The following is a 27,073-nucleotide window of genomic DNA, read 5'->3' on the forward strand; positions in this document are numbered from 1 at the left end:
GTCATTTTTTATGTTGAAAATTAATGTTTGTTTGTTCACTGACCAGCCATTTATTAGTAAAAATTAAATTCCAATCCGACGGAGACATTTTAGTGAGAAGATATTTAGTCGGTAAGGTAATTTGAATTAAAATACATTATTAATTAAATTAATTTTAAACTATATTTTAAATTTCTAACTAGAGATTAAAATTGAGTTTAAACTAAATAAAAACTTTAAATTGCTTAAAAAACTAAAAATCATGCTTTCAACACGCGCTAAAAGCCATTAATATTGGATTTAAGTCACGTGACTTTTTTTCGTATTCCTGACAGCAAACCCTTTCATTTGATATCCATATCATGGGGGTGGATTTCAAACAGCCAGTCCGCCATCTTGAGGAGGCTGCCAAATGACGTTTCTTAGCTTCTGATTTCTGATGACAAACTGTCATCAGAAATCAGAGCGTGCGCGAAATTTCATCGTAATCGAAGACCGGGAAGTGGGTCAAATTAAGATTCCAAGATTTGATTTTCTTACATACATAGTTCTTACATATAATAGTTTCTTACATACAAATGAAGCTAGATAAGTGTTAAAAACAATTTATAGCCAAATTGAAGCTTTATAGCTCCATGGTTAATAAACATAACTCAAATTTAAAAGAAGAGTTTAGGGTTTGACCAGGCTGTCAATTAGATGGGGAAGTTCAAAAAGTTAGTCTACTTAGTACTTAGCTACTTTATCAAGTACCTTTATTAAAACTTGCAAGTAAAGTTTCGATTTATTGTTGCACTCTTATACATTTTTTTGTTGTTTGAACCAATTGATTTGTTTAGAATACCAAATAAATAATAGACTCGACTGAAACAATGCGCCGGCGCACACGTGCAAGTCATAAACTGATAACTGCAACTTTTTGTACCTGTTCACGGAACTCCACCGTAACAGCTTTGTTTTCAAGTGACAATGTACTAAGTACTTGCACATGTGCTAACTTGTATTGTAATTCTACTTTGCACTTCTAAAGAGGGTAGGGTAGGAAGGACCCAATCGAAAAAAATAAGTTTGAAAACGTAAATTCTGTTTACGCCATTTATTAAAAGTTTTTATAAAAAAAAAATAACAAATAGATCATAAATACATGATGGAAGTAAATATTCGTTTCCCATCGTGTTGATTGTGATACAAAAAATATATAGAAAAAAAATCTCAACACGGGCTTACGGCGACTTATTAAAAACACTCTAAATGAAAATCGTTATCCGGGCATTTAGAGCGGCGTCCATAACGAACCCGGCCTCAACAATGGGCTTAACGCGCGCACTCATTACAAAAGCAACATAACGTAACGTGCTACGTCGAAAGCTCCTCTATTCAAAAGTATACTCCAGTTTTTTTGTCGGGAAGGCTTCGCTCGGCCGCGATTGGTCGGCTCGATGCCCGCCCAGTCGCAGGCCCGCCGCGATTGGCGCAGACCGGTGGAGCACCCTCGACCGGCGCTGAGTAGGTTGTCGAAGTACGACGGCGCGGGGTGTTCTTCACCCCGAGGGCCACTCGAGGGTTGTTTAGTGCGGGCGCGGCGTCGCGAGGCGCAGCACGTATTCTCTCGGGTGTGTCTTATCAGTTTCCAAGATTATTCCGAAGGCGAGCTCTCCCGGTCGGGAGATGAAGTGCGAGGAAGGCGAGAGCGCGCGCTCGCCGCCGCCTCTGCTGCCGCCGGCATCGCTGCTGGCCTGGAGCCCCATCCTGCTGCCGCCCTGGGGCCCGGCTTTCCTGCCGGCTTTCTATCCGGCGGCCTTCCGATCCGCTTTCCCCGGGTAAGCGACGGATGCGTTCATTCATATTTGTGTGAATCAGTGATGATAACTGGGAAACTTACCCTTGCTATTGGCAGTATGTTCAAAAATGGAGATGAAAGGCAAAATCAATCAGTGGTTTTCGTTTATGTGGTTTTGTAGTTATAATTTTCAAGACGTGAGCGAATACATGTGTGAAATGATTTTATTTCACACACTCAGTTGCTGTATCTTTTTTACTCACTTTAATACATTAATTTACACAGACATTATAATAATTTTATATTATTAATGTCTAATAATTTACCCATTGTCGGCACATTAAACTTATCTTAAAAGAAAATGGGACGTAAGTATCTAAATTACTTATTATTTAATATTTATTTTATGTTTTCAAATAAAAAGTTGTTCAGGCATAATGTTTAGGACTAAGTGCAATTTTATTACTATTATGTACTAAAACGTATCCAATCATAGATATATAGGTACAAGCCTTTATTTGCACAATTTATATTGATAATAGGTAATCATAATCTTTATGGGTAATAAGAATGACTCATATTACCTAGGTACTATGACGATACTTTCAAGAAGAATCGCTAAATAGAATTATAATCCAATACTTTATTAATAGCTCTATAGTAATTTCTATTAAAGAAAACATTTATTATCATAATAAACTTTGATTATTTTATACTAGAGATATGTTACCTCCCTACAAAATCACCGCCAAAAGTGATCCGAATCTAGCGACTCCAAAGTGCATATATGCACAATTTTGTATTTACTTACATTATATATTTATGTATATATAGTTTTAACACTTCTTATACACACAAGTCGACATTGTAGACAATATTTCGGTATTATATGTTTGAAGTTTCATTGTTTAATGCGACTAAATGAATGCACATTATTGTCCGCCTCAGTTAGTCAGCTAGTGCCCTATCTCTAGTTGATAATAAATGGCGCCTAAAAACTGCAGATAATGACTTTTCTCCATGCACACATAATATGTTCGTCGTTTGTGTTTTAGTATACTTAGTAGAAGAGTACCTGCTTGTACATATGCATTCTGTGGTAGAGTTACAGTGACAGTGATCGTTCGGAAGTGTACACACTACCACAATCACTCTTCACCACCAAACGTCACAATCACCACCAAACGTCACTGTCGTCTTCCGGTCTGAGGAATGGAATGGTTAAGGAAGGATGGTTAGTGAATTCTGATACACATTGAAAGTTCAGGATGGGCAGAGCATTATGTAGAACGTTTCTATGTGCACACAATATATATGTACAAGTATTAGCTACGTATAGCTCTGTATAGATGGTGGTTTTCCTATCAAGTGGGTCAAAAATAAGAATACAGAAGCCTACAGAAGAGGTTGATTGTGAGCGATAGTTTTAGTCAGTGCTAGAACTGTCCAGATATACTCTTTCTAATGTATAACTTAGCTAAACAAAGCGAAGCTTCTAATAATCTCTAAATCGTGTAATACGACGCGACAGTTTCCTTACATCCAGTGAGAGCTTGTTAATAGTGTTTACAACCTGCTAAAGGCCCTTGTGTTGCCGCCCTTTCATCCAGTCACGTACTGAACCTTCGCGGCTACATGTAATTCTTGTATTTTAATAGACATTCGACAGTTTGTCGCTTGTTGGATGGCCGGGATCTATTATACATGTCACGTTTTCTGGAGAGGTTCTCACTTCACAATCGAGAAGTTGAATTGATGGAATTTGTGTGTGTTTCTTTTCAATTATACACCCTCAACATGAGTTAGGATTGTTTATTTTGAGGCGGAGCTTTAGTTATAGTTGTTGAGATTTTCCAATGTTTGAGTGAAATCATTATTGATCTACATGTTTGGAAAAATATTGACTTAATAGTACACAGGCTTCATTTCAAATATTTTTTCTTAATTTTTTGATTGTTTACTTGATCAAGCAGCAAATTATGTTACATCTACTTATTTTTTTTTATTCTGGAATCGGAAGAACTAGTCCGCTGTTTGCTACGCCAGCGTCTCTTAATTCTATTATGTTGATAAATAAAAAAAATAACACAGTAGTTACTTAAAAACTAAATCTAACATGGTAATTAATAAGTAAACTAACTAAATATAGATAATTTACAATAATATTACTTTCGTAATGAACCTTAATCCGCAAACGCGTTTATGTCTTTCTTTAGCGTTCGCTGTTCATTAACGACTAGTTGACCCCCCACGGATTGACCGGCGTAGTTTCCGTTCCCGTGGGATATAGGGCATAAAATATAGTATATGTTATTCGCTTGTAATGTAACTTTCCATTGGTGTAAGAATTTTTAAAATCAGTGTAGTATTTGGAGTCTATTTATCGCCATAAACAAATCAATAAAAAAGTCTTGCCTCTGTATAATATGTTGTATATATTAAAGTTGGTTTATGTTTTCACCTATGTAGATATTACAAATATTTTATTTTTATTGTAATAAATGTATTCCAACTATTACTTTTTGAGACTCTATGTGTAATATAAAAAAAAAAACATTTAAAGAGTTCGTTCACAATTTTTTTAATTTTCCAGGTATTGAAGTATAGAATATGTTGTTTTAGTAATACAATTTAAAATACCCACGGTAATACAATTTATTGTAGTTTATTTAATGATCATTTGTAATAGATATATGTATTTATAATATTCACTATTCAGCTATAACCCAATTGGTAGTACAGAGCTCATAGAGCAGTTCTATGTGACAAAGGTCCGGAAAACCATACTTCGTTCTACCGCCACGTAACAATGCTGTGTTATGTTCTAGAGGTGACATAACTGATCTAAGTTTCTTTGTTACAGATTATTAGATAGTATGAAGACAATGCCAGGACAACGACCGGGCTTCCAAATTTCTGATATCCTCGGGTTGAACGAAGCGAAGGGGTTGGATGCCCCACAGCAGGGGGGGTTGAACCCCCTTGACTTGCCCCCCTACGCGCCACCTCAGCACAACTACGCACACGAGTTGTTGAGGCACCACCAACCTTGGCTTACGTTGGATCAACATGATAGCACCGGTAAGTTGAATTATAAAAATATTATCTTGTAAATAAAAAAGTTTTTTTTTTTTTAATAATCTGGGTAAGCGGATAACTCTACAAAGTCCTCCTGTCTCATAGAATGAGGGATGTTGAGTATAGAGCCAGCACTCTTAGGTACTCTAATGTAGTACAAATAACTCTTTGTTGGGTGTTGACAGTGCTTTTCACTATGAAGAGCTATTTCAGATAATGATGCTTCACACTAGTATATTATTGCTTTTAACTGAACAGCCATGTTATATAGACTCGAAAAAAACATGAATAACTTTTACGTATAAGTATAAAGTTATGGTCATAAGTCAATAAAAAAAATTCATAACTCTTATTTATGTATTCATTTCTATATGCTATCGTTTTGCACTGTAGGTTAAATAATACTTCTTAAAAACATAGCCTCCATTTTTTGGGTTGTGTTAACTATTGTACAATAAGTCAATTTAGGACCTGCTTGGATAAGGCTTTTTTGATTGATGAACTTTTTAATGACAAAGATGCTTGGAAACAACTTTCATCTCCACACAAAGTTGCCTTAAATGAATTTCGAGATATTTCTGTCAAATTATTTGACTCTTCTCAGGCTTAATCTGCTTTCCGAATAGTTTCTATAGTCTCATTACAAACAGGCACATAACTCTGTTTTCAAGTTAATTTACTGTGCAGACGTATTATACTTTTAATGAAAGGTGATCATTCAGCATCGTTCGACTAGTAAATCGTTTATTCAATCCAATAGAATATTATACCTACATTATCTTACTTACCTATTGATCGATATCACGGTAAACTATAAAAGGAGTAAAACTTGTCTTTGAGAAATTGACATCTTTATCCACAGATAACAGATAAAAGGTGACATTACATGACTGTCCGTTTATTTATACAGGAAACTCCTTTTTTGTAGACAAAATCCGCTATTAAATAGCACTTTAAAGAATATTTTCAATAACTTTTTATCAATCCACTTTTTAATTATAGATACTATCTACTTCTAGATATTAATTGATGCAATATTACAAATTATTATATCAATGCGACAAGCCGTGATAGCTTAGTGGATATGAGCTTTGCCTCCGATTCGGAGGGCGAAAGTTCTAATCCGATCCAGGGCATGCACCTCCAACTTGAAATTAAATATCACATGTCTAACGGTGAAGGAAAAACTTCGTGGGGTAACATGCATATTTGAGAATTTTCTTAGTTCGCCACGTGTGTGAAGTCCGCCTATCCGCATAAGGCGTGCGGATTGTGGCGCGTGGCGCTAGCGTGGCGTTATTCTAGCTTCTCTCATTCTGAAAGGAGTTAGCTATGAGACTCGTGCTCAACAGTAAGCCGAATATGGGTTGTTATTGATATCAATGCAGTATTGTATAATTAAAAATTGTAATAACATAGATAATGGAACATGATGACGTTCTGATATTGTAGAGTAATTCGATACATAGTTACTAAAGACGTTCCGGCCTCAGTGTAAAATGTACGTTGAGGGTTTTTTGGGTCTGGGTGGTGTCACCGATTTGTTTCGTCGGTTTTTGACGGAGAATAGTCAATACTATCAGCCTTTATAACCCTGTACGGCGACAAGCTTCTCTTCTTATGAGGAGATGGGTTATTGGGTCCACCACGCTGCTTCAATGTGGGTTGATGGGTAGGGTGATGATGTTACAAAGATTTGCTTAATTAAAATGAGCCCAGCGAATAATACTTACTTGTAAATATCAAAAAAACGATTTTAAACTTATTTCGTTGTTGTTCATTATGAATATTATTTAAACGGGTACATACCACGATAGAATATCATTAAAAAATCTCGTTCTATCGTGATATGTACCCGTTTAAATAATATTCATAATCAATAAACGGTCAGTAGGTGAGAGTAGGCTATGTAGGTGTGGTATTTTTTGTATCCAGTAATATCTTATTTCGCCCAAGCGATAAACTGATAACATCAATTTGAATATCTTCAAATTTATCACTCAACGAAGACAAGTACCTAGACGAATTATCGTTCACAAATATATTGACCCACTCGAAAATAATAGGTGTTCGGTAGTTAGTTGGAGAGGCCGAGATTATTTTTTGAAATGCTCCTCCAATGAAGTGGCTTCACCCGCTAATCTGCGGTTGTCATTAATTATGTTATCTCTTATCTAATATTTCGGCACTCGTCGTTACATTTGATTGCTTGTTCACAAACACTAATCCTCTGTAGCGATTAACTACTTACTGAATAAAATGCTGTTGAGATAAATTATTGTACCTACCGCATGTTCTGGTTCGTCGTTATCAACCCATATTCGGCTAACTGCTGAGCTATGTCACGAGTCTCATCTCAGAATGAGAGGGGTTAGGCCAATAGTCCACCACGCTGGCCCAATGCGGATTGGCAGACTTCACAAACGCAGAGAAGTAAGAAAATTCTCTGGTATGCAGGTTTCCTCACGATGTTTCCCTTCACCGTTTGAGACACGTGATATTTAATTTCTTAAAATGCACACAACTGAAAAGTTGGAGGTGCATGCCCCGGACCGGATTAGAACCCACACCTTCCGGAATCAGAGGCAGAGGTCATATCCACTGGGCTATCACGAGTTGTACATGTTCTGGTTAGCGGAGTCGTCTTTACCGATCGATGTTCAAAGCTGAACTTTGGAACACAGTAAGTTATGTAATAAATAAATGTACTTTGGACATCACTATTTAGCCCCAAAATAAGCCTATAGTGGTATTTTAACATCTTGGGAATCGATGGATTTACTATTCTAACTAACTAAATAATCTCACTTTTAACAATAGTGAATACGAAATCACGTGACTTAAGAATTACTTATTACTTATTAGTTAATTATCTACGTGTGTGAAGTCTGCCAATCCGCATTGGTGGACACGCTGTCCTAATACGGATTGGCCTAACCCTTCTCGTTCTGAGAGGAGGCTCGTGCCCAGCAGTGAGCCGAATATGGGTTGATAATAATGAATAGAAGATATAGAAGATAAATATTATAAAGAGGTAAAGTTTGTAGTATTGTAGGAGGAAATCTCTGTATCTACTAAACCGATTTGGAATTTATTTTTACCATTACAAAGTCACGTTATTTTTGAGTGTCAAAGGCTATATTTTATCCCGGGCTCATGGGAAAGGAAACTAAGCAGGTAAAACCGCAGGGCGACGGCTAGTAGAAGATATTTGACTATATCATTGGGAATTCCTATAAAATGTACATCGTAAACAGTGTACGTAGGACGTAGGTGCGTCACGCCCTCAGCCCGGGGGCTAACCGATTGTTTGCGCCGGGGGGTGCGATGCGAAACGAATTTGTCACCAATCGAACGAGGCAGCTGGCTATCAATTACACTGTTTGCGGCTGTTAGGGATGCTATTTGTTCATTATTCGACGACAGTTATAGATTCCATTGTTGTAATTGTTGTAATGGCTGTTGTTTAGGGTCCATTGTGAGATGGCCTATAAAAGATTTTCATTACTTAACTAATAAAGTCAAACTCTTACACTATGTGTTCTTTATTCAAATAGGTAGTCTTTTTATAAGTTTATGTCCCTGCAAAGTGATAAGTACCTACTACCTATCACTTTTACTCTATAATAGTTTTATCCTATGACTAGCTGATGCCGCGCGGCTTCACTCGTGTGGTTCCCGTTCCCGTAGGAATACGGGGATAATATATAGCCTATAGTCTTCCTCAATAAATGGGCTATCTAACACTGAAAGAATTTTTCAAATCAGACCAGTAGTTCCTGAGATTAGCGCGTTCAATCTTCTTCTTCTTCTTCAGTAATATTAGTATAGATATGTACCACGCAATTTGTAGGACATTGTGGCTGTTATGTTGTATAACCATTAATTAAGCAACAGTAAAAAAAAAATCTGGTTAGTAACAACTTTTGGTAAACTACCCTCCTCCCAACTTGTACCAATAACGAGGTTGTTAAAATCAGTTGTAAAAAATGTTCTATGGATCCCGGATTGTAATCTGTATTTTCATGTTATTAGTACAAGCTTATTAAGTTGGTATTAAGAATAAACATAATTTCTAGATTTTACCTTTTAGTTCAGTAAGTACCTGCCTACAGCAAACATCGGTCTATTACACGATATACGACTTTATATGAGTAGATAGAAGGCTAAAGAACAAAACGTTAAATGACACTTATTACCTCCATTACCGAGATGCGTTATCAGAAAGGACGATCTCAGAACAATGGGGACATCTGCCGGTGGGTGGGTGTCCCCCTTCTCCCCCGAACACCACGCCCAGCTCACTCCCGCCTCTAAACATTATGAGAGCACATCGTGTGAAACTGAATCGAATGTGCTAGGGGAGGCTGGGTATAACCGAACAATGAACAATATTTGCGGTGATTTTTTCATGTCCCATTATTCTTCTGGTAGCTTCTAGTTAGAGTTAAATAGAGCGACCCTAACAGATTAAGTGGAGATTTTGATGTGAGTGTAAAACTGTAGTACAAGCTTTATATGTATTGTACTCGGTTGTTTGTGTTATTTTTATTACAAGTAGTTTGGCTTGAATAACAAAACAACTACTGTATTTCAAAGGAATAAACGTTATAAGATTTTTTTTAGCGTATTACAGTTTAGGTAGAATAACTTAATTTAATTATTCGTCGTTAGTTAGTCGTCTAGTTCTGGAGCATAGGTTGGTTAAAATGATCTTTTGATAATAATAAATTGTTTTATTTTAATTAGGTATTAAACTATTTTAGTGCATGGCAAATTCTATTGGCGTTAAATTCATGTTAGCAAATGTACAAAACCATAATTAAAGAGAAACATATTTAGGTACATACACATTTACTCTTTGCTGGAGACGGAATGCTTCCATTTGTATTTACCCGCGTTTCAGGAGAAGGATAATAATTAAAGTACCTAATTTAGTTTAGTTATACGCCATGTTTAAAATTACAATTTCGTAGGTACTTATGAGCATTAGCAACGTCATTTATCAATGCAATCAACCAGCAATATTCATCCATATGGGTCAAGACATATTGCGAACTTCAATATTTATTTTCCACTTTGTCATAAATGTGACGTCATTAAAGATATTCTATTTTCTTAGTAGTCTATGATATTAGTTTTTAAATAGTATTTTTGTTGTTGTAGGTGTTCTCGGTCAACAAGTGAGTCCAGACAGCACTTCGCGAGCTTCGGATTTATCGTACGCGGTGGGGCCCTCAGCGGCGTCCCCCACTGTGGTCGACCCTCGCCACGACCAGGACCACGACCTCGACCATGACGTCCACGACCACAGCCTCGACCACGACGACGACATCGACCAGGACCAACCGTCGAACGCCGCGTCAGACAACATCCTCTCACACAAAAAGCGCAAACGGCGCGTTCTGTTCTCCAAAGCACAAACCTACGAACTAGAAAGGAGGTTCCGGCAACAGAGGTACTTGTCCGCTCCTGAACGAGAACACTTGGCTAGTTTAATCCGTCTAACACCAACTCAAGTGAAGATATGGTTCCAGAACCACAGGTACAAAACGAAACGCGCTGTCCAGGAGAAAGGTGCTCATCATGATTTGAACATGGGTGGTATAAAATCGCCAAGACGCGTCGTAGTTCCCGTTTTGGTGAAAGATGGTAGGCCTTGTATCGGTAAGCCGGACGGGCTACCACCGTTGGGCATGACTCTTCCTCCATACCAACCAATGCACCACCAGCCTCCCGTATCGGGCCACGGCCAGCAAGGATGTTGGTGGTGAAAATATAGATTATATAGAGTTATGTGGTTACCTAGTCGATGTAGCAATATAAAAGGATATTTGTTTTCCAATGCCAGTATTTTGTTAACTGGCAAACTTTACCTTTAAAATTGATTTTATGACGTTTTTGCCATAACAAAAGTGACTTCACCAATTGAAGTTTTCAATGTTGCAGTATATACCATGCCTACTCATAATCATGATCTATTCACTAATTTTGCTTATGAATATGGAATATAATAATCAGTTGAGCTCCCGCAGACATACTTACTTAGTTGGTCGACTATCGAGTTTACGAATAGTAGTAATAGTAGTAGAGTGACCAATGCTAGGTTCTTAATAATAATATCTTCTTCAATTAAATCGTCAAAATTAGTTATAATTACACTGTATCTAGTTACAGTGTTTTATAACTATAGTAACACTCATAAATGAGGTTCTCGCACATGATTGCATAAACTCATCCAAAATATTTTCTAAAGTATATATATAAAAATCCTGAAAAATTCGTTAAAATTATACAGTGTTTCTTGCAAAATAGTAGGGGACTAAAAGCAAAGAATTGCGATTTCTCAAAAGTCGATGTCGTTTAGATGCAGGATTTAGATATTGTTTGTTATGATAAACCGATCATAATCGAGATTTACTTTCGATTACATGCAATTAATAAAAATTTATCAAACTAAATTGTTAAAAGTACGCAGTCTAGTCGTTCGATAGTCAGTCAACTCACAATAATTGTATGTCTGTGGGAGCTCTTACAACATATTTTCATACTTTCACGGACTGTACGAGGTACGCTTTTATCCGTAAAGATCCAATGTGTGCTAACTATGCTTATCTACCTGACGCATGCAATCGTTTTATAAAGCAAACTGATAAGTGTGAAGGTAACATAGAAACAGAATATTGGCATTGGTCCGGTTAAATGATTTTGCAAGCAGTATAAATAGATATTTTATATTTATGTAATTATTTTTCAAAGACCAAATTATGAATACGAGTAAGTGGATAAGTTAATAACTCGAATACTAATAAAATATAGTACTCCTTTATGTTGCACAGTTGAGGTGTTGGTTCCTATTTTTTGGTAAGATTTGGAATATTGTTAGAGAAAATTTAGCGCTATGTAAAGTACCTATGAGTATATTCGTTTGTATTCTAACATACATCAAGAAGTATATCAAGAATTTATTTTCTAACCTAGCAATTTGTTCAGCTACCTATACTAGATAACAGGTGTCTCCTCAAGGCATTCTTGCTAATTTAGTCATTATTTGGGTCTTTCTGGTAGTGTAATTATCATAATTATATTAATAAATAGTGAGAGATGTTTATTTATTTCAATAACAGTCCATATTGTGGTTAACCTTTTGCTAACTTCTAATTCTGTTTAACTTAAGTCATGTCACGTAAAATGGGCACTGATAGATTTATGACAAAATATTCATTTACAATTATAGTAGAAATTATTTGCGTCATATTTTTCAACCTTCAGTGCTCTTTTTACGTTGCAGCCATTAAACATTCCAATTATAACATTCCTTTGTATATTAATGTAAAAAATCTAATTAAGACTTCTAAGATATCATTATGAGAGTTGATCAGATTTTATCAGATTGCAATATTTAGATGTAAGGTCCAGTATTATCACAGTCGAATATGTCTAGTGAATAGTTTATTTATGTATGTTCCAAAAATTATATTTATAAAACGATTTTGAAGTATCAAAATCGAGTTAGATATAAAAAAAAATGTATATTGTGTAAATAATAATGGATATCCACTGATCTTTGCAAGGATCTGTCTAGTTGCAGAATCCTCATTTATCTATATCTAAATGAATTCATAAGTTGCAGTTTTGTATTTCTATATACCAAATTACATTTAGGAAACTCTTCTTTGTAACTGTATCTATTTAGTATTCCGTTGAACAATATTTCAAAAGAACCACTTCTTAGTACCTATACCTAAATAGTATAAAATAGCATTATGTTAAATTTGTATAAAAAATATTTAAAGATATAAATTATTATGTGAATATTAAATTGATTGACAAAATACCTTTGTTTAAATGTGTGCCTACCAACCAGGAAAAAAGTTTTAGTACATCATCATTATCAACCCATATTCGGCTCACCTACGCCCTCCGGAATCGGAGGCAGACGTCATATCCACTAGGCTATAACAGTCTTACATTAGTAACTTATGTACATGTAAAGTATATAATATATAGATAGTTATAATAAAGTGTAAAGAGATGGACGAAAGAAAGGAGCACGGTGATTCATAGACAAATGACAGGAACACAAATTTTCAATCAATTCAATCAATTATTATCAATATCTTAATATACAATGGTTTTAAGGCGTCGTATCGTGCTGAAACGCAAATTCCTTGATGATATCTTCGTTTTGCCTAAGGATACCTGCAGTCGAAGTCTTCCAGTCGAATCTCTCGGTTTAGAAAATATAAAATTGTAAATCGGGCCCTCTCAGATAAAAGAGTTACAATTGGTACCTACTTGAGAGGTAGTTTACCGTTTACAGAGAGGTCTGAGCTCGTAAAACAAATCAAAAGATCAACTACGCAAAGATAAATAATAATATTGAATAAAAAAATCGAAAATTCGATTTTCGTAATGATCAATTTCAGATATTATTAAGAGAGGAGATTCGTGCTCAACAGTGAGTCGAAATTAGGTTGTTAATGATGAATGATGATTAATATACTGGGACCGACGGCTAAACGTGCTCTCAGTGGGTATTCTGAGTCAGAAAAGCTCAATACTACACACCCTGACCCAGGATTCGAACGCAGGACCTTGTGATCCAAAGCTACATAGGCTAACCAACCAACGACAGGACCAACGAGGCAGAGGAGGACATTATTATAGGTTTTAAAACAATTTATTTTTACGGATTCTTTAACTTAGGAACTTTATGTTGTCTTGCTTGTAGCTTTAGTTCCTCATTGCAATGATGATGATGATGATGATAATGATGATGATTTTTTTTAATTATTTATATTTTTATTCTTTACAAGTTAGCCCTTAACTACAATCTCACCTGATGGCAAGTGATGATGCATTCTAAGATGGAAGCGGGCTAATTGGTTAGGAGAAGGATGAAAATCCACACCCCTTTTTGGTTTCTACACGACATCTTACCGGAACGCTAAATCGCTTGACGGTACGTCTTTGTCGGTAGGGTGGTAACTAGCCACGGCCGAAGCCTCCCACCAGCTAGACCTAGAACAATTAAGAAAAACCTCAACCGGCCTAGCCGGGGATCGAACCCAGGACCTCCATCAATAAATTCACCGCGCATACCACTGCGCCACGGAGGCCGTCAATGATCATGATGATGATGATGATGATGATGATGATGATGATGATGATGATGATGATGATAGTATATAACGAAGGTTGTGGAAAGTCCTGCACACGTTCGCTGTCCATTGTTTACCAGTTAAATATTTGCTGTACCGTTATTTATCTAATCTGCGGCTGCCGATAGCCCGCGACCCGATTACTGACATACTTGTTGGCCGATGTTTTCTTTACACCTGCTCTGTTTGTTACATTCCTACAAACTGCTTATTTAGGAATCATTCTCGGGTAAAGTTAAAACAAAATTACTTTTGTCGCTGTGGCTAAAATGAATAGCAGAAGCGTCGCCAGGAGTGCAGAAGCTTTGCAAAACAATTACCTAGTTAATTTTTTTCTGATTGTGAATGAGCTCCAAATAGGAACGCAATAGCGTCTCGGAAGAATTTGGATAAGAACAGAAGCTCTGGCGATAATTATGTAATTTCATTGAAAAAGGAATGTTAGGTAGATGATCGCAAAAATGAAAACATGACGTAAACCGATGTAGTCGTTTTGAATCATACACCGAGATTAAAAATTGACAGGCTGATGTCAAAAAGGTTTGATTGATTTTGTAAGCTCGGTTAGGTACTGAGTTTGCAGTAAACTAACAGTTGCTTGAGAAGGATATGGGTTATACAGGGCGCTCGGGAGTATTTCCTATAAATTCAAGGTGTTAACAAATCTACTTATAGGTTATGTCTGTGATAAACTATCAAATGAATATTATCATCAGCTTCAGTACTACATGATTTGTACTAGAGCCTGACGTGATGATCCGATTTTGTGAATTTCATGGACGATGAAAGTCTGCCAGGTTTTGCTCTTACCATAGGAGAGTACCTATTGTAAGCAAATATGGATTTTGGTTTTCTTCTGATTGTGTAAGTGCCGTAGGCGCAGATGATGTTGATCCCTGATTAATAAATAAAAAAATAGGTTTGGAAATGAGCTAACCTAGCTAGGATTAAACAATTTTGGAATTGAATTGTTTTTTAAAGTATTTTTATTTTTTTTGTGCAATAATGATTCTTGGAATGTATCTTATGTTATACCTCCATAAGGAGAGGTAACACTGTTGAGTATTCACTAATCTCAAATATAAATACACAGTACAATAATGTGGCTCCAACGTATTTGTGAAGGAGTGTACGTCTCCAACAAATACCTACTCCGACAAAGAGCTAACGCCTCCGTGAATTGATCGAGAACACGTCGCACAAAGAGATGTCGCCGTTTATTAAATAAATAATACACAGTACACAAAGAGCCAGCGACACCGTCGGTAGCATCACAATGGGCAAACAAACTGGGAATTAATTTCGATGAATTCTCAAAACGCCTTCGACGGTCCAAAAGACCCAATAGAAGTGTCGGGGCGACGGTTAAGCCGATTAGTTCGATACACAACAAATACAGCCTTTCTGCTCCTGACGCTGATTTTGACATATGTGTGCTATTTCTATTTGTGTCAAAATTGAAACTACAAATTGAAAATTTTGGTTCAATTGAAATGAAGTTCTTAAAAGCAGCTTTGTTTCTATACACTTAAGAAATGGAAAATAGGTAAATCACACTAGGATGTAATACAAGCTATTGGTTTACGAATAATAAGGAACTTTTTAACATATAAGCTACGGATTGGTCAAACATTAGTCTTAGCTGGTTAGTTAAATATTACAAACCCTACATTATTATTACGTTTATTTTATGACTAGCGGATTCTAATCCTGCCCAGGGCATGCAATGCATGCATATGCTCCGGAACGGAATTCAAACCTACGCCCTCCGAATCGAAGGCAGAGGTCATATCCACTGGACTATCACAGCTCTCGACAGACCAGATCAATAACTTTAAAACCGTTGTAAGACATTTTAAGAAATTAATTGTTCATTGGCTTTTCGTTATCAACCCATATTCAGCTCACTGCTGAGCTCGAATCTCCTCTCAGAATGAGAGGGGTTAGGCCAATAATCTACTACGCTGGCCCAATGCGGATAGGCAGACTTCACACACGCAGAGAATTAAGGAAATTCTCTGGTATGCTGGTTTTCTCAGGATGTTTTCCTTCACCGTTTGAGACACGTGATATTTAATTTCTTAAAATGCTCACAACTGAAAAGTTGTAGGTGCATGCCCCGGACTGGATTCGCAGGGTCTGCCTCCGATTCCGGAGGCAGAGGTCATATCCACGGGACTATCACGGCACGGCATTGGCATTATAATTCAGACTTATTCTGATTACTTTGCAACCATAAACGATACAATATTGCAACTAATGGACGCTTTACATTTATGACACAGCATATTATAGCCACAAGGAATCGTCGGCTCATTGCGGAAACATCGTAAATGACAAACGTTCAGTTTATTATTACAAATCATCCTACTCTGTAACACAGTTGAAAATTCAATAGGTAACGTTAATATTAAGGGAGGGTTGTTTCTGTTTGATTGTTAAGCAATAATAGTGCTAAATATAGAGAAGTAAGGTGTATAATTGCATGTGCAATGTGTAATGGATAGTTGTATGAGACAATATTGTTGATGTAAGCGCAATATCGTTATGATGGACGAGCGGTCAGCGTGCAATCGAGTTGAAACACGATAACATTGATGCACTACTGGCTACACTTCACACCTTGCACGTTTCATGGTTTCTTGATTAGAAGATAATGCAAGTAATTTATCTAATGGATGTATCATAAACATAAATAGGACACTAGATTAACTTATTCAAGTGCCGTCTATTTAGCCATTTTAATACATAAATTAAACACTGAATAAATCTATCACCTTTTCCCCTCATTTTAAATACCTGTGACAAACTTGTCTTGTCTATTTCGATTTAATTTTTCTGTTTATGTTTAAGTGCTTATATATAAGTTTGCTCTTTCTCTGTAACTTATAAGAATACTGGACTCGGACATCCACAGCTAAATATATGAAAGCTTTTGTAAGCTAAGTACGAGTAGATAGATTGCAACCAAACTGCGACCAAATGCAGTGTCTTTTACAAAGAGAGTGTGCTTTCAGCTTTCGGAAACTTCTTTTTTATGTCAGTAAGTATCATATAGCCTATACCTTATTCTAAATTATAATATTTTATTCTAAGTTCGCTATCTTATCAAAAGAATAAAACAAGTCACGTAGGTAGACTTTTCCGGGAAATGTTACGGAACAACCAATGATGGTTGATAATGAAAATGGGGAATAACACTTCCTAAAACTGTTAATATTAATTGGTTTGTAACATGAGATACCTAGCAAAACGTGTAGAGATCGAATTTGCATTACCTAAGTGTAATTTTTCATCGTCAACCAATTTTTTATCGCCTACATCTGTACCTGGAAGGAACTTGGCCTCTCACATAGAAGGAAATAGATCCCGATTTGTAGTTCAAACTTGAATCGCTGCTCTAGTAGGTCGGTATATTATACTTATGTACATAGTAGCGATCACAAGTATCTATATACTAAATAGGATGACTTAATACGTGATCTTTGAGGCACGAATTATTGGAGTATTTTCTAGCTTGACAGAAAGAAAATCCCTATTATTTCACAGTCCGATCCAGGACTCAACTCAAAATCGCACGATCCATGGCCATTTTGTCTAACTACTGTTTCTAGTAGTTTAGAAATTCCTTGTTATTTTAAAAGTGCATATTACGGAACAACGCACGCATATCTATACTAATATTATAAAGCTGAAGAGTGTGTTTGTTTGTTTTCTTGAACGCGCTAATCTCTTTCAGTGTTAGATAGCCCATTTATCGAATACGTATACGTATATATTATCCCCGTACTCCAACGGGACCGTGAACCACGCGGGTGAAACCGCGCGTCGTCAGCTAGTTCGTTCATAAAAATCTTGATTTTATGAACAGAACAATTTATCAATTGCCGACAATCATTACAGTCTACGTTTAATACAAACTCATTTACCAGTTGCACAAATTGCATTCACAAGCTTCCCATGTAGACGGCTTAATCATGGTTTAATCCAATAAGTAAATCAAAGCTATCAAGCTTTCTAGTAGGCTTGAAGAACGTTGTAAGAGCTTAGTTGGCACGCGCGGAGCATTTGCAGCGAGCCGTCGGTTTATGCCGGCTCCCGGCCCAGCTCTAATAAACACGTTATGAATGTTATATTATACTAGCAATTTGCTACGACTTCGCACTGGCATGAGCATATATTATGTGTTACAAAAATAGTCTAATTTAATCTAATAAACATTTAGATATCGCTCTATTAATGTACGCAGCGCACGGCTCTCAGTCGACATATATTTTGCGACAATTTCAACAATTATTGTAATAAAATTATATTAAGTCCTAATTTACACAAAGTATTGATAAATATGCTTCTAATCTAAATCTTGCTTCAGATTATTTTGTCGGTTGATAAAAACCGTTTAAGATCCGCGTTTTGTATTTCTTATTTACCTGCAAGTGTAAATAAAAAGAAAGCGTATTAAAATACCATGAGTGTTATCCATTGCGAAAGCAAGTCCGTTTGTTACCCTTTCACGAATAAACCGCTGAACTGATTTGGATGAAATTTCTATGTATGGAGATAAATTGGACTTTGGAGCACAATCATCATCATCCTTATCATTAGCAAACGATAGACGTAAACTACTGGCTTTTATTTATGGGTGCACAATGTAAGCGACTATTTATCCTGGAAAAATCCATGGTTTCCGCAAAATTTGTAACAAAACAGCATTTCACGCGAACAGAGTCGCGGTTGTCCTCTTTTTACCCGACTGCAAGAAGGGTTATTGAAAGACAATCGAGCAATATTTATATTTATATAAAAACAAAAAATGTCTAAAATACTTCTGAGTAGGCGAAAATGTCTGCAGTAAAATAGGCACGCGGGAACACTTTGCGGCTAGCACCCTCAGCCGGTGGTTTATTGTCTCTAATAAACACGTTATGTAGCGCGGAGCTGCCTAACGAATATTAATAACTCGCCTCGCTTCCCGCCATGAGGTTTGCTTTTAGATTTACTTGCCTATGGGGTCTGATACATAACTAAATTATAATTTCTCTTTTGTAATATTCACCTACATATATGATATATATAACAAAGTCTTCTTGTCGCGTCTGACTGTCTCTTGATAAACTATAACATGGATTTTTATGCGGTTTTCATTAAAAAATTTGATACATATAATTTGTCGAATTTTATGTAAATTGCTAGAAATATGACGATAATAGTTGGTAGTGGCAAAAAATGCCCGGGAGCTTAAATCGGAAATGATGACTTCTTTTTATTAAGATTATCATCATCAATATCAAACCATAGTCGGCTCACTGTGGAGCAAGCGTCTTCTCTCAGAATGAGAGGGGTTAGGCTAATAGTCCTCCACGCTGGCCCAATGCGGATTGGCAGACTTCACACACGTAGATAATTATAATTCTCAGGTATGCAGGTTTCTTCACGATGTTTTTCCTTCACCGGTTGAGACACGTGATTTTTGATTTCATAAAATTCACGTAACTGAAAAGTTTGAGGTTAGCTTTCTCAAACCCGATTCGAACCTACGCTCTCCGAATCGAAGATAGAGGTTACATCCACTGGGCTATCATTGATTGGTGATATACGAGAGTAAGTAGGTAGGCTAGCTACTTCTTTATTCCGATATTCCCTTTATATAATATTTTTGCTTAAGACAACCCATTTGTTGAGAAAATTGGCTACAGAATATAACGCTACGGTGTTGTATGTAGCTAATACCATATATATTCAGTGCGAATACTTACTTTTCTTTGGTAAATTAACCCGAATTTCTGTAGGTAAAACCACATTGTAACAATGCGCCGCGAAACACCGTCACTATCCGCGTTCGCAGAAAAATGTTTTAGTTTTTCTATTTGTATCGCAAGTCCCATTTTTCACGTGCCAGCAACAACGGGCAGACATAAAGGTTTACGACAGGCCGTCATATTTATGGCGCTGGTATTGTGATATATTTTTTGTTGTTCGCATTAGGTTTTATCTGACTTTCCGCTAAATCAAGTAGCTACTGGCCGGTGTCAGGAAACACCCTCGCATATATCATCGCGGCGGATGCGCGCGTTTTGGGGTTACGTCTCGATCGCGGGCAGGCGTAACAATTTGTCTTATCAGTTGCGCAAACTAGACATTTCCTTACACATTCCTTACATATTTTGTGATCTCGGTTAATCCACTTTGTTTTTCCACTATGTTCTTAAAAGAGTTTGGTAGAGATAAGGATTTTTTTGTTCTAGTCAAACCACAGAGCAGTGATATCCCAGTGGATATGACCTCTGCCTCCGATTCCGGAGGGTGTGGGTTCCAATCCTGTCCGGGGCATGCACCTCAACTCCAACTCCAGTTGTGTGCATTTTAAGAAATTAAATATCACGTCGTTCCCTCGCTCTAGAGTTGCCAACCTTTTTTTTATAAGAAATAAAGTATAGTCTGGTCTATGAAGATTACATATATACTATACTATAGGTATATTAAGTATATACTATAGTATATTAAGTATTATAGAAAAGCGAAAAATGAAACCATTCCATCTGTATTTTCTTATGACGTTGTCACGTTCAACTATCGTCAGGAAACCGACTTTACAGTCAAACGATTTTTTGATTATTATTTTTAACTTGCACCTCAACACATCGATTTGTTTACACGATAATAATTTAATAGACCCCCCTTTTGAGTCATTCCGTAGATTGGTGATAGCCGTATGAAAAACGGGTTTTCAGTTATTGCAACAGATTTTAGACAGACAGCCAGAAGCCGTGGATGAAGTAGAAGAAAATGGTTCCATAATATAATGTCGTATGTATTGACAATATTTATGACTAGCGGACGCCCGCGACTTCGTCCGCGTGGAATTCAGTTTTTCACAAATCCCGCGGGAACCATGGATTTTTTCGGGATGAAAAGTAGCCTATGTGTTAATCCAGAGTAAAATCTATTTCCATTCCAAATGTCAGCCATATCGCTTCAGAAGCCGCAGCGTAAAACAGGAACAAACATACTTACACACTTACACACAATCTTTCGCCTTTATAATATTAGTGTGATGACATTAGTAAGTATTTTTATCATATTCCAGCGATTTACTATTCAGTTAACGATGTCGTAATGTGAAATGGTTCATCCTAAATTTAACAGCTCATATTTTAAAATTAATCATATCCAAAAATAAAGTTTTGAACTAACTTCACAAAAAAAAGCGTTAAGCCTCAATTGTCAGCTTTTTTGTGCTTCGGATTAAGTAGATATGGTACAAAAGAACTATAGCAAACCTTACGATCTCCCGCGGTGAAAATATTTATCCTTATCCATAGACACAGCTAACTGATTTTGTTTTAGTATCATTTGGCTTACTGTGACTCTCGTTTGAACATTACGTGAGTAAACTTAGGCTGTGGTTCGCAGAGGGTTCGGATGTTTGAAACTAGTAGTTCGATTAAGACGTCTCGCGCCCTTTTTTTAGCAAAAAAAAGGAAAAGTGAACAGTTCGGAGCGGAAATATTACCGAGTAACGGCATTTCCGCACGATAAATCGCCGCCCAATCAAAGGGAATTTCTTCGCTACATCGCCGTATATCTTTATTAATGCTATACTTTATTTTATTGGGCTTTTTATCGGCTCCATTATCATTGTATTGTTTAATTGTGTTCTATGTATTTTACGATAATTTATTGCTTGCGATTGGATAGCTCTTGTTCTTTTTCTAGTGGTGATGCGACTTTGCGAGGTTCAGAGTGAAACAGTGAGTGTTCAGAGGGATGTTACATCGACTTTATCCGGTCTATTGTCGTCAGTTGTGCTCGTATCTTTAGTAGTTTTATAAGCAAGCCGTGATAGCTCAGTGGATATGACCTCTGCCTTCGATTCGCAGGGCGTGGGTTCGAATCCTAACCCCTCTAATTCTGAAAGGAGGAGAACAGTCGTTCTCAACAGTGTTATAGCCGAATATTAGTTGGTAGGTAATTATTATGATGATGACTCTAATGAGTTTCGACTACGACTACGACTTTCAAGATATCTATACCATTTAAGTGTATGTTTTTTTCCAATTAATATTTTTTTTACATCGAATACTGTGGGCTTCCTTAACCTCAGCAGCGTCACCGGAGAACTTAGGCAAGCGCAGAAGCTGAGCCAAACAAAATCACCTGTATTACCTAATTATTAGTATTAGGCTATTTTTACTTGCCGTATAACTCTATACGTAGTTCGCTTCTACAAAGCATCGTATCGGAACGCTAACTCGCTTGGCGGTACGTCTTTGTTGATAGTAAATAGCCATGGCCGAAGTCTATCACCAGTTCTGTATTACAACAGCCATAATGACTATAGTAATTCATCATCATCATTATTAGCAACCTATTTTCGGCTTACTATTGAGCTCGAGTCTCCTCTCAGAATGAGAGGGGTTAAGCCAATAGTCCACCACGCTGGTCCAATGCGTATTGGTAGACTTCACACACGTAGAGAGTTAAGAAAATTCTCTGGTATGCAGGTTTTCATTCACCGTTTAAAACACGTGATATTAAATTTCTTAAAGTGGACATAACTGAAAAGTTGGAGGTGCATGCGGACCACTGGCTATCACGGCTCCCATAGTATACTATAGTACCTAATAGAGCATGAAAAAAGATGAAAATTCAAAATTAATTTATTTCAATTAGGCTGCTTATTTTTTTACAAGCACTTTTGAAATGTCAGGATTATGTCATAATTTAATTTAATCTAATGGTGGTAATAATAGTCGAAAACTTAAAATTAAAGTTACGAGGGTTTCAAACGCGCCTTGGTCCGAGATATCCTAAAGCTATCCAGTACAATTTCACAGTCTTCATGGTTCATATAATACAATAGTCGAGGTTACCTGTCGCCTGTCGTTATCAGCAGAGGGAGGCTAAATCAGTAAATCGATATGGAGCGAGCATTTACGGCGACTCGACCCGCCTGTCCATCCATTTACAACTTTCTGCTCTCGTGTCGAGGAAACTTTAATGGCTTTCTTGTTTACGCCAACTTCGGATTATTGAAGGTGATTTTCCTAAATATATTTTCTCTTTGGACCATTTTTTTTTCAATCTTCAGATAAAAATTATTTAAGACATTTCAGATTGCTTCAAAATATGAAAAGACTTTGAGCGCTGACCTTTTGATTTGGCTCCACAAATTACTAGTCAAGTCTGTAGGTCTGTAGGTTTTGACGACCTCCGTGGTGCAGTGGTATGCGCGGTGGATTTACAAGACGGAGGTCCTGGGTTCGATCCCCGGCTGGGCCGATTGAGATTTTCTTAATTGATCCAGGTCTGGCTGGTGGGAGGCTTCGGCCGTGGCTAGTTTCCACCCTACCGGCAAAGACGTACCGCCAAGCGATTTAGCGTTCCGGTACGATGTCGTGTAGAAACCGAAAATTGTGTAGATTTTCATCCTCCTCCTAACAAGTTAGCCCGCTTCCATCTTAGACTGCATCATCACTTACCATCAGGTGAGACTGTAGTCAAGGGCTAACTTGTAAAGAGTAAAAAAAAAAAGGTTTCAGGACAATTTGTTTGGGCTTGCTTCAATTACGTACTCAAAATAATTGTCCTACCACGTTTCGGACTTATTAAACATCATTTGTGGTGCTTAAATTTTGTATGGAATAAAATTGTAAAATTCAAATTCCTATCTAACTTTATTTTTGTGTTTATCACAACAAAACTGTGTACTTTTCGTGGTAAACATTTACAAACACCTTGTATACAGACAATATATCTACCTATACGACCTCGATCGTTTGAGGAATCTTTAATTTGTTAAAAATAGATGGAATGTGACACGGTAAAAGATGATGAGTGCTTTAATTCTAAAATGTTGACGCACAGAGTGCATGTAGGTAATATCAGCTATTTTGTGAGCAATATATTGTCATGCTGTTGCTTTTATGACACTACAACCGCATAGCGAGACTGCCTTGATAATATCAAATGTGTCATTATTATCATGCACCTGCACCTACCTACGTGCACGATAGATGACAATTTTCCAAACAAATATATCGTAATCTATACGAATATTATAAAGAGGAAAGATTTAATTGTTTGTTTGTTGTTATAATAAGCTCTGAAACTATTGAAAAAATTTGTAAAATTCACACAAACCAATCATAACTTTCAAAAAATATCGTAAAACTCAGGCTGTATTATCATCGATCTTTGCTTGTCCCCTTTGCGAAACAATTAAAGATGAATTAAAAATGTCGTAAAACGTTGTTTAAGCAACCTTTTTTTGATAAAGTAATGATTTCGTTATCAAAGTTTTTAGATATAAAAAAAAAATTGCGGGTGGTTAGGGTAGGCCTGAGCCGGGGGTGGGCATTCCCTTTTTTACTTATAGTTGGATACTTTGTATTTTAATTGTACCAATAAATAAGTACACTATGATTCCCCTACTGGGACAGGATGAACGGAATTGAGACGTCAATATCGACGCACTTCCGCCCGCCGCCGCAACATGGCGCCCCCGCTGATTGTTGAGAAAGAGCTGTCAAATGTCAATTAATGAGCCACAGATTATCATTGTCCAAGGACTGTCACAATTACTGACCACCAACGACCAGATCTCTTACAACACACTGCTCTCCGGCAGATGACCGCCATAATTCTGTCAATGAGCTGAATGTCTCAATTAGTTTTTTTTTTCACAATACTTTGGAATGCGTGACCTTAAAAGTATTACTTGATAGGTGGTAGGTACATGAGGAACTCTTATTTGTTGCAGCCTTATTTTGTCCCTTTTCTTATATTTCCTACATAATACACAAAGTACGAGCTGTGATAGCCTAGTGGACCTCTGCCTCCGATTCCGGAAGGCGTAGAATCTCGAATCCGGTCCGAGCATGCACTTCCAACTTTTCAGTTGTGTGCATTTTAAGAAATTAAATATCACGTGTCTTATACGGTGAAGGAAAAACATCGTGAGAAAACCTGCATACTTGAGAATTTGCTTAATTCTCTGCGTGCGTGAAGTGTGCCAATTCGCATTGGCACAGCGTGGTGGACTATTGGCCTAACCCCTTTCTTTCTGAGAAGAGACTCATGCTCAGCAGTTAGCCGAATATAGATTGATAATGGTGCCACTATTCAGTAATCCCCATTAGATCAGGTTTTCGTATGAAAAGATTCAAAGTGTTGGTAAATAAATTAAAAAAGAGACTCTTTTGAAATTTATAAAATTTAATATTTCTGGAACAAATCAAACAATTTTGAGTATAGTTTGTGCACCATCGTGGGTATCAGCTTTCTAATTAAAATAAAACAGCCAGTGGCGCTGCCAAATAAGTTGGTAGATAGGTAGGTACGAGTAAACGCAAAACTTTTCATTTTTGTCCTTTATTGTAGTCTACTGATATTTATAAATATCTATGGTTATAATGATTATAATTTAGTAAAGATTTTAGAACTTACAAAACAAATAAAGCCGTTAACACACACGAGTATGGACACATCTATTATTAATTTAGGTATTAAGTTGAATATTTTCGGTGGCGTTCGGTCGACCACCGTGTTCGGTGCGTGATTCAGCAGCTGGCTAATGGTCATTTGGTTTGTTGGGACATGATTAATTATCGTTATCAAGGCTCGGTCAAATCAGGCCGGCTGATGGCTCAATGATGAGAGCTCCTTTTATGGCTACAGAGTTAGGTGGAAGTGGATGTGCCTGAAAAAATAGATCAACACTCAAAAGTGTAATTTTACTTTTTTTTGCGATTTTTCGATCGTGGAGTATCAAACCTTTAGCTGCAGAGTTTTGACGCTTTGATGTTTGTTAATGTAGGAGTTTTCTTATATAGTTAATCCTAAAGTGTGCTATAGAATATATACGTATATGGTACGAAATGTTCATTTGTCTATGTTGTAAGATAAAAATATTATTCGGCAAACAGTCCATTTCAAAAGTACTCCTAAAATGCATTAACCCCTTGTATTAATACGTATAATTTTATTATTCGTATAATTTTATTATACGTATTAACTTTGTACTTATTTGGGCTTTAGATGTGCTCACTAATGTCATCAAGTATAATCTACAGTTAAGTTATTCGGTTTTGACATCCTACAACTGATGACTTTCTATTCCTAAGCTTATTTTATAGCTTATGCACTTTATTTTCTGTTACTTCTTTATTTTCTAAAGTATAGCTACCGTCTGTTTCATTAATACATATAATTTTTAACATTTCTGTGGAGTATGTTGTATGTCTTTGTATTATAAACACGAATTCCAATTTATTTATCCACATGATTAATATTGCACCTTTGCCTAATGAACGTGAAATTTGAATTGATTATTACCTATCAAGATTATTATCAATTCAGAAATACTACAGGTAGGTAATTATTAATTTATCGGCTTGGCTTACATTTAAAAACCCAAAATAGTAAGTTATATAGTCCTAAATTGGCATTGCCGAGAATCGAACCCGGGCTTCTGAACTTACAAATCGTCTGCGCCACAAAGGTTGTCGTTTGTCACGTGTTTGGGTAAACTAGATAACAGCAGGGGTCCGGCTCGTGGACAAAAGTGATCGCGGACTTTCCGGTCAAAATGCATTTCGCCGCCTCTACTCAGCAGGACGAAATAAAAACTTTAAGAATCTGATTTGGAACTTGGATGGGATTTTCATTCGCCGAGATTTGTTGTGAATTCTAAAGTTTTTATACAGAACCTTTAAAAACTAAGATAAATGGGACAGGTTACGTAGACATCTAACGTACGTTACGTATAGGAAGCAAAATAATACCTTGAAAATACACAGTGTATTCTATATAGTAGGGGAATATGAACTAGGTGACTGAACCTAATTCATTTTAGCCAAAATGCCAATTTAACCTAAAATGAACTAGGTAACTGAGTTAATTTTAGCTTTAATTGGCCTTTGCAGCAGAGGGTATGTGCTTATATAGCGGAACATTTTTTTTAGTAAGGAATGTTAGCCATTTCAAATATGATCTATAGACTGGGTGGCTATGGCAACGCGCGGGGATTGAACACTGGACTTCTTGGTTTTCTATCCTATCACTTTACCGC

General features: G+C 36.7%; 1 protein-coding gene across 1 annotated transcript; it reads left to right on the forward strand.

Annotated features, from left to right (window-relative positions):
* Positions 1–1,491: 1,491 nt before the first annotated feature.
* On the forward strand, positions 1,492–12,695 carry LOC112053919 (homeobox protein vnd-like). Its single transcript, XM_052886110.1, has 3 exons — positions 1,492–1,799; positions 4,623–4,840; positions 10,004–12,695. Exons 1-3 carry the CDS (start codon positions 1,648–1,650, stop codon positions 10,609–10,611), a joined length of 978 nt encoding a protein of 325 aa, XP_052742070.1. The 5' UTR covers positions 1,492–1,647; the 3' UTR covers positions 10,612–12,695.
* The last annotated feature ends 14,378 nt before the right edge of the window (positions 12,696–27,073 follow it).

This window comes from Bicyclus anynana, chromosome 16 (assembly GCF_947172395.1).
Source record: "Bicyclus anynana chromosome 16, ilBicAnyn1.1, whole genome shotgun sequence".
Taxonomy (NCBI): domain Eukaryota; kingdom Metazoa; phylum Arthropoda; class Insecta; order Lepidoptera; family Nymphalidae; genus Bicyclus; species Bicyclus anynana.

What these genes read in the sequence shown, in the direction of transcription:
- LOC112053919 (XM_052886110.1), top strand. Translation starts at nt 1,648, where the DNA reads ATGAAGTGCGAGGAAGGCGAGAGCGCGCGCTCGCCGCCGCCTCTGCTG. An exon ending in TTCCGATCCGCTTTCCCCGG is followed by an intron (nt 1,800 to 4,622) that starts GTAAGCGACGGA and finishes TCTTTGTTACAG; the next exon opens with ATTATTAGATAGTATGAAGA. An exon ending in GGATCAACATGATAGCACCG is followed by an intron (nt 4,841 to 10,003) that starts GTAAGTTGAATT and finishes TTGTTGTTGTAG; the next exon opens with GTGTTCTCGGTCAACAAGTG.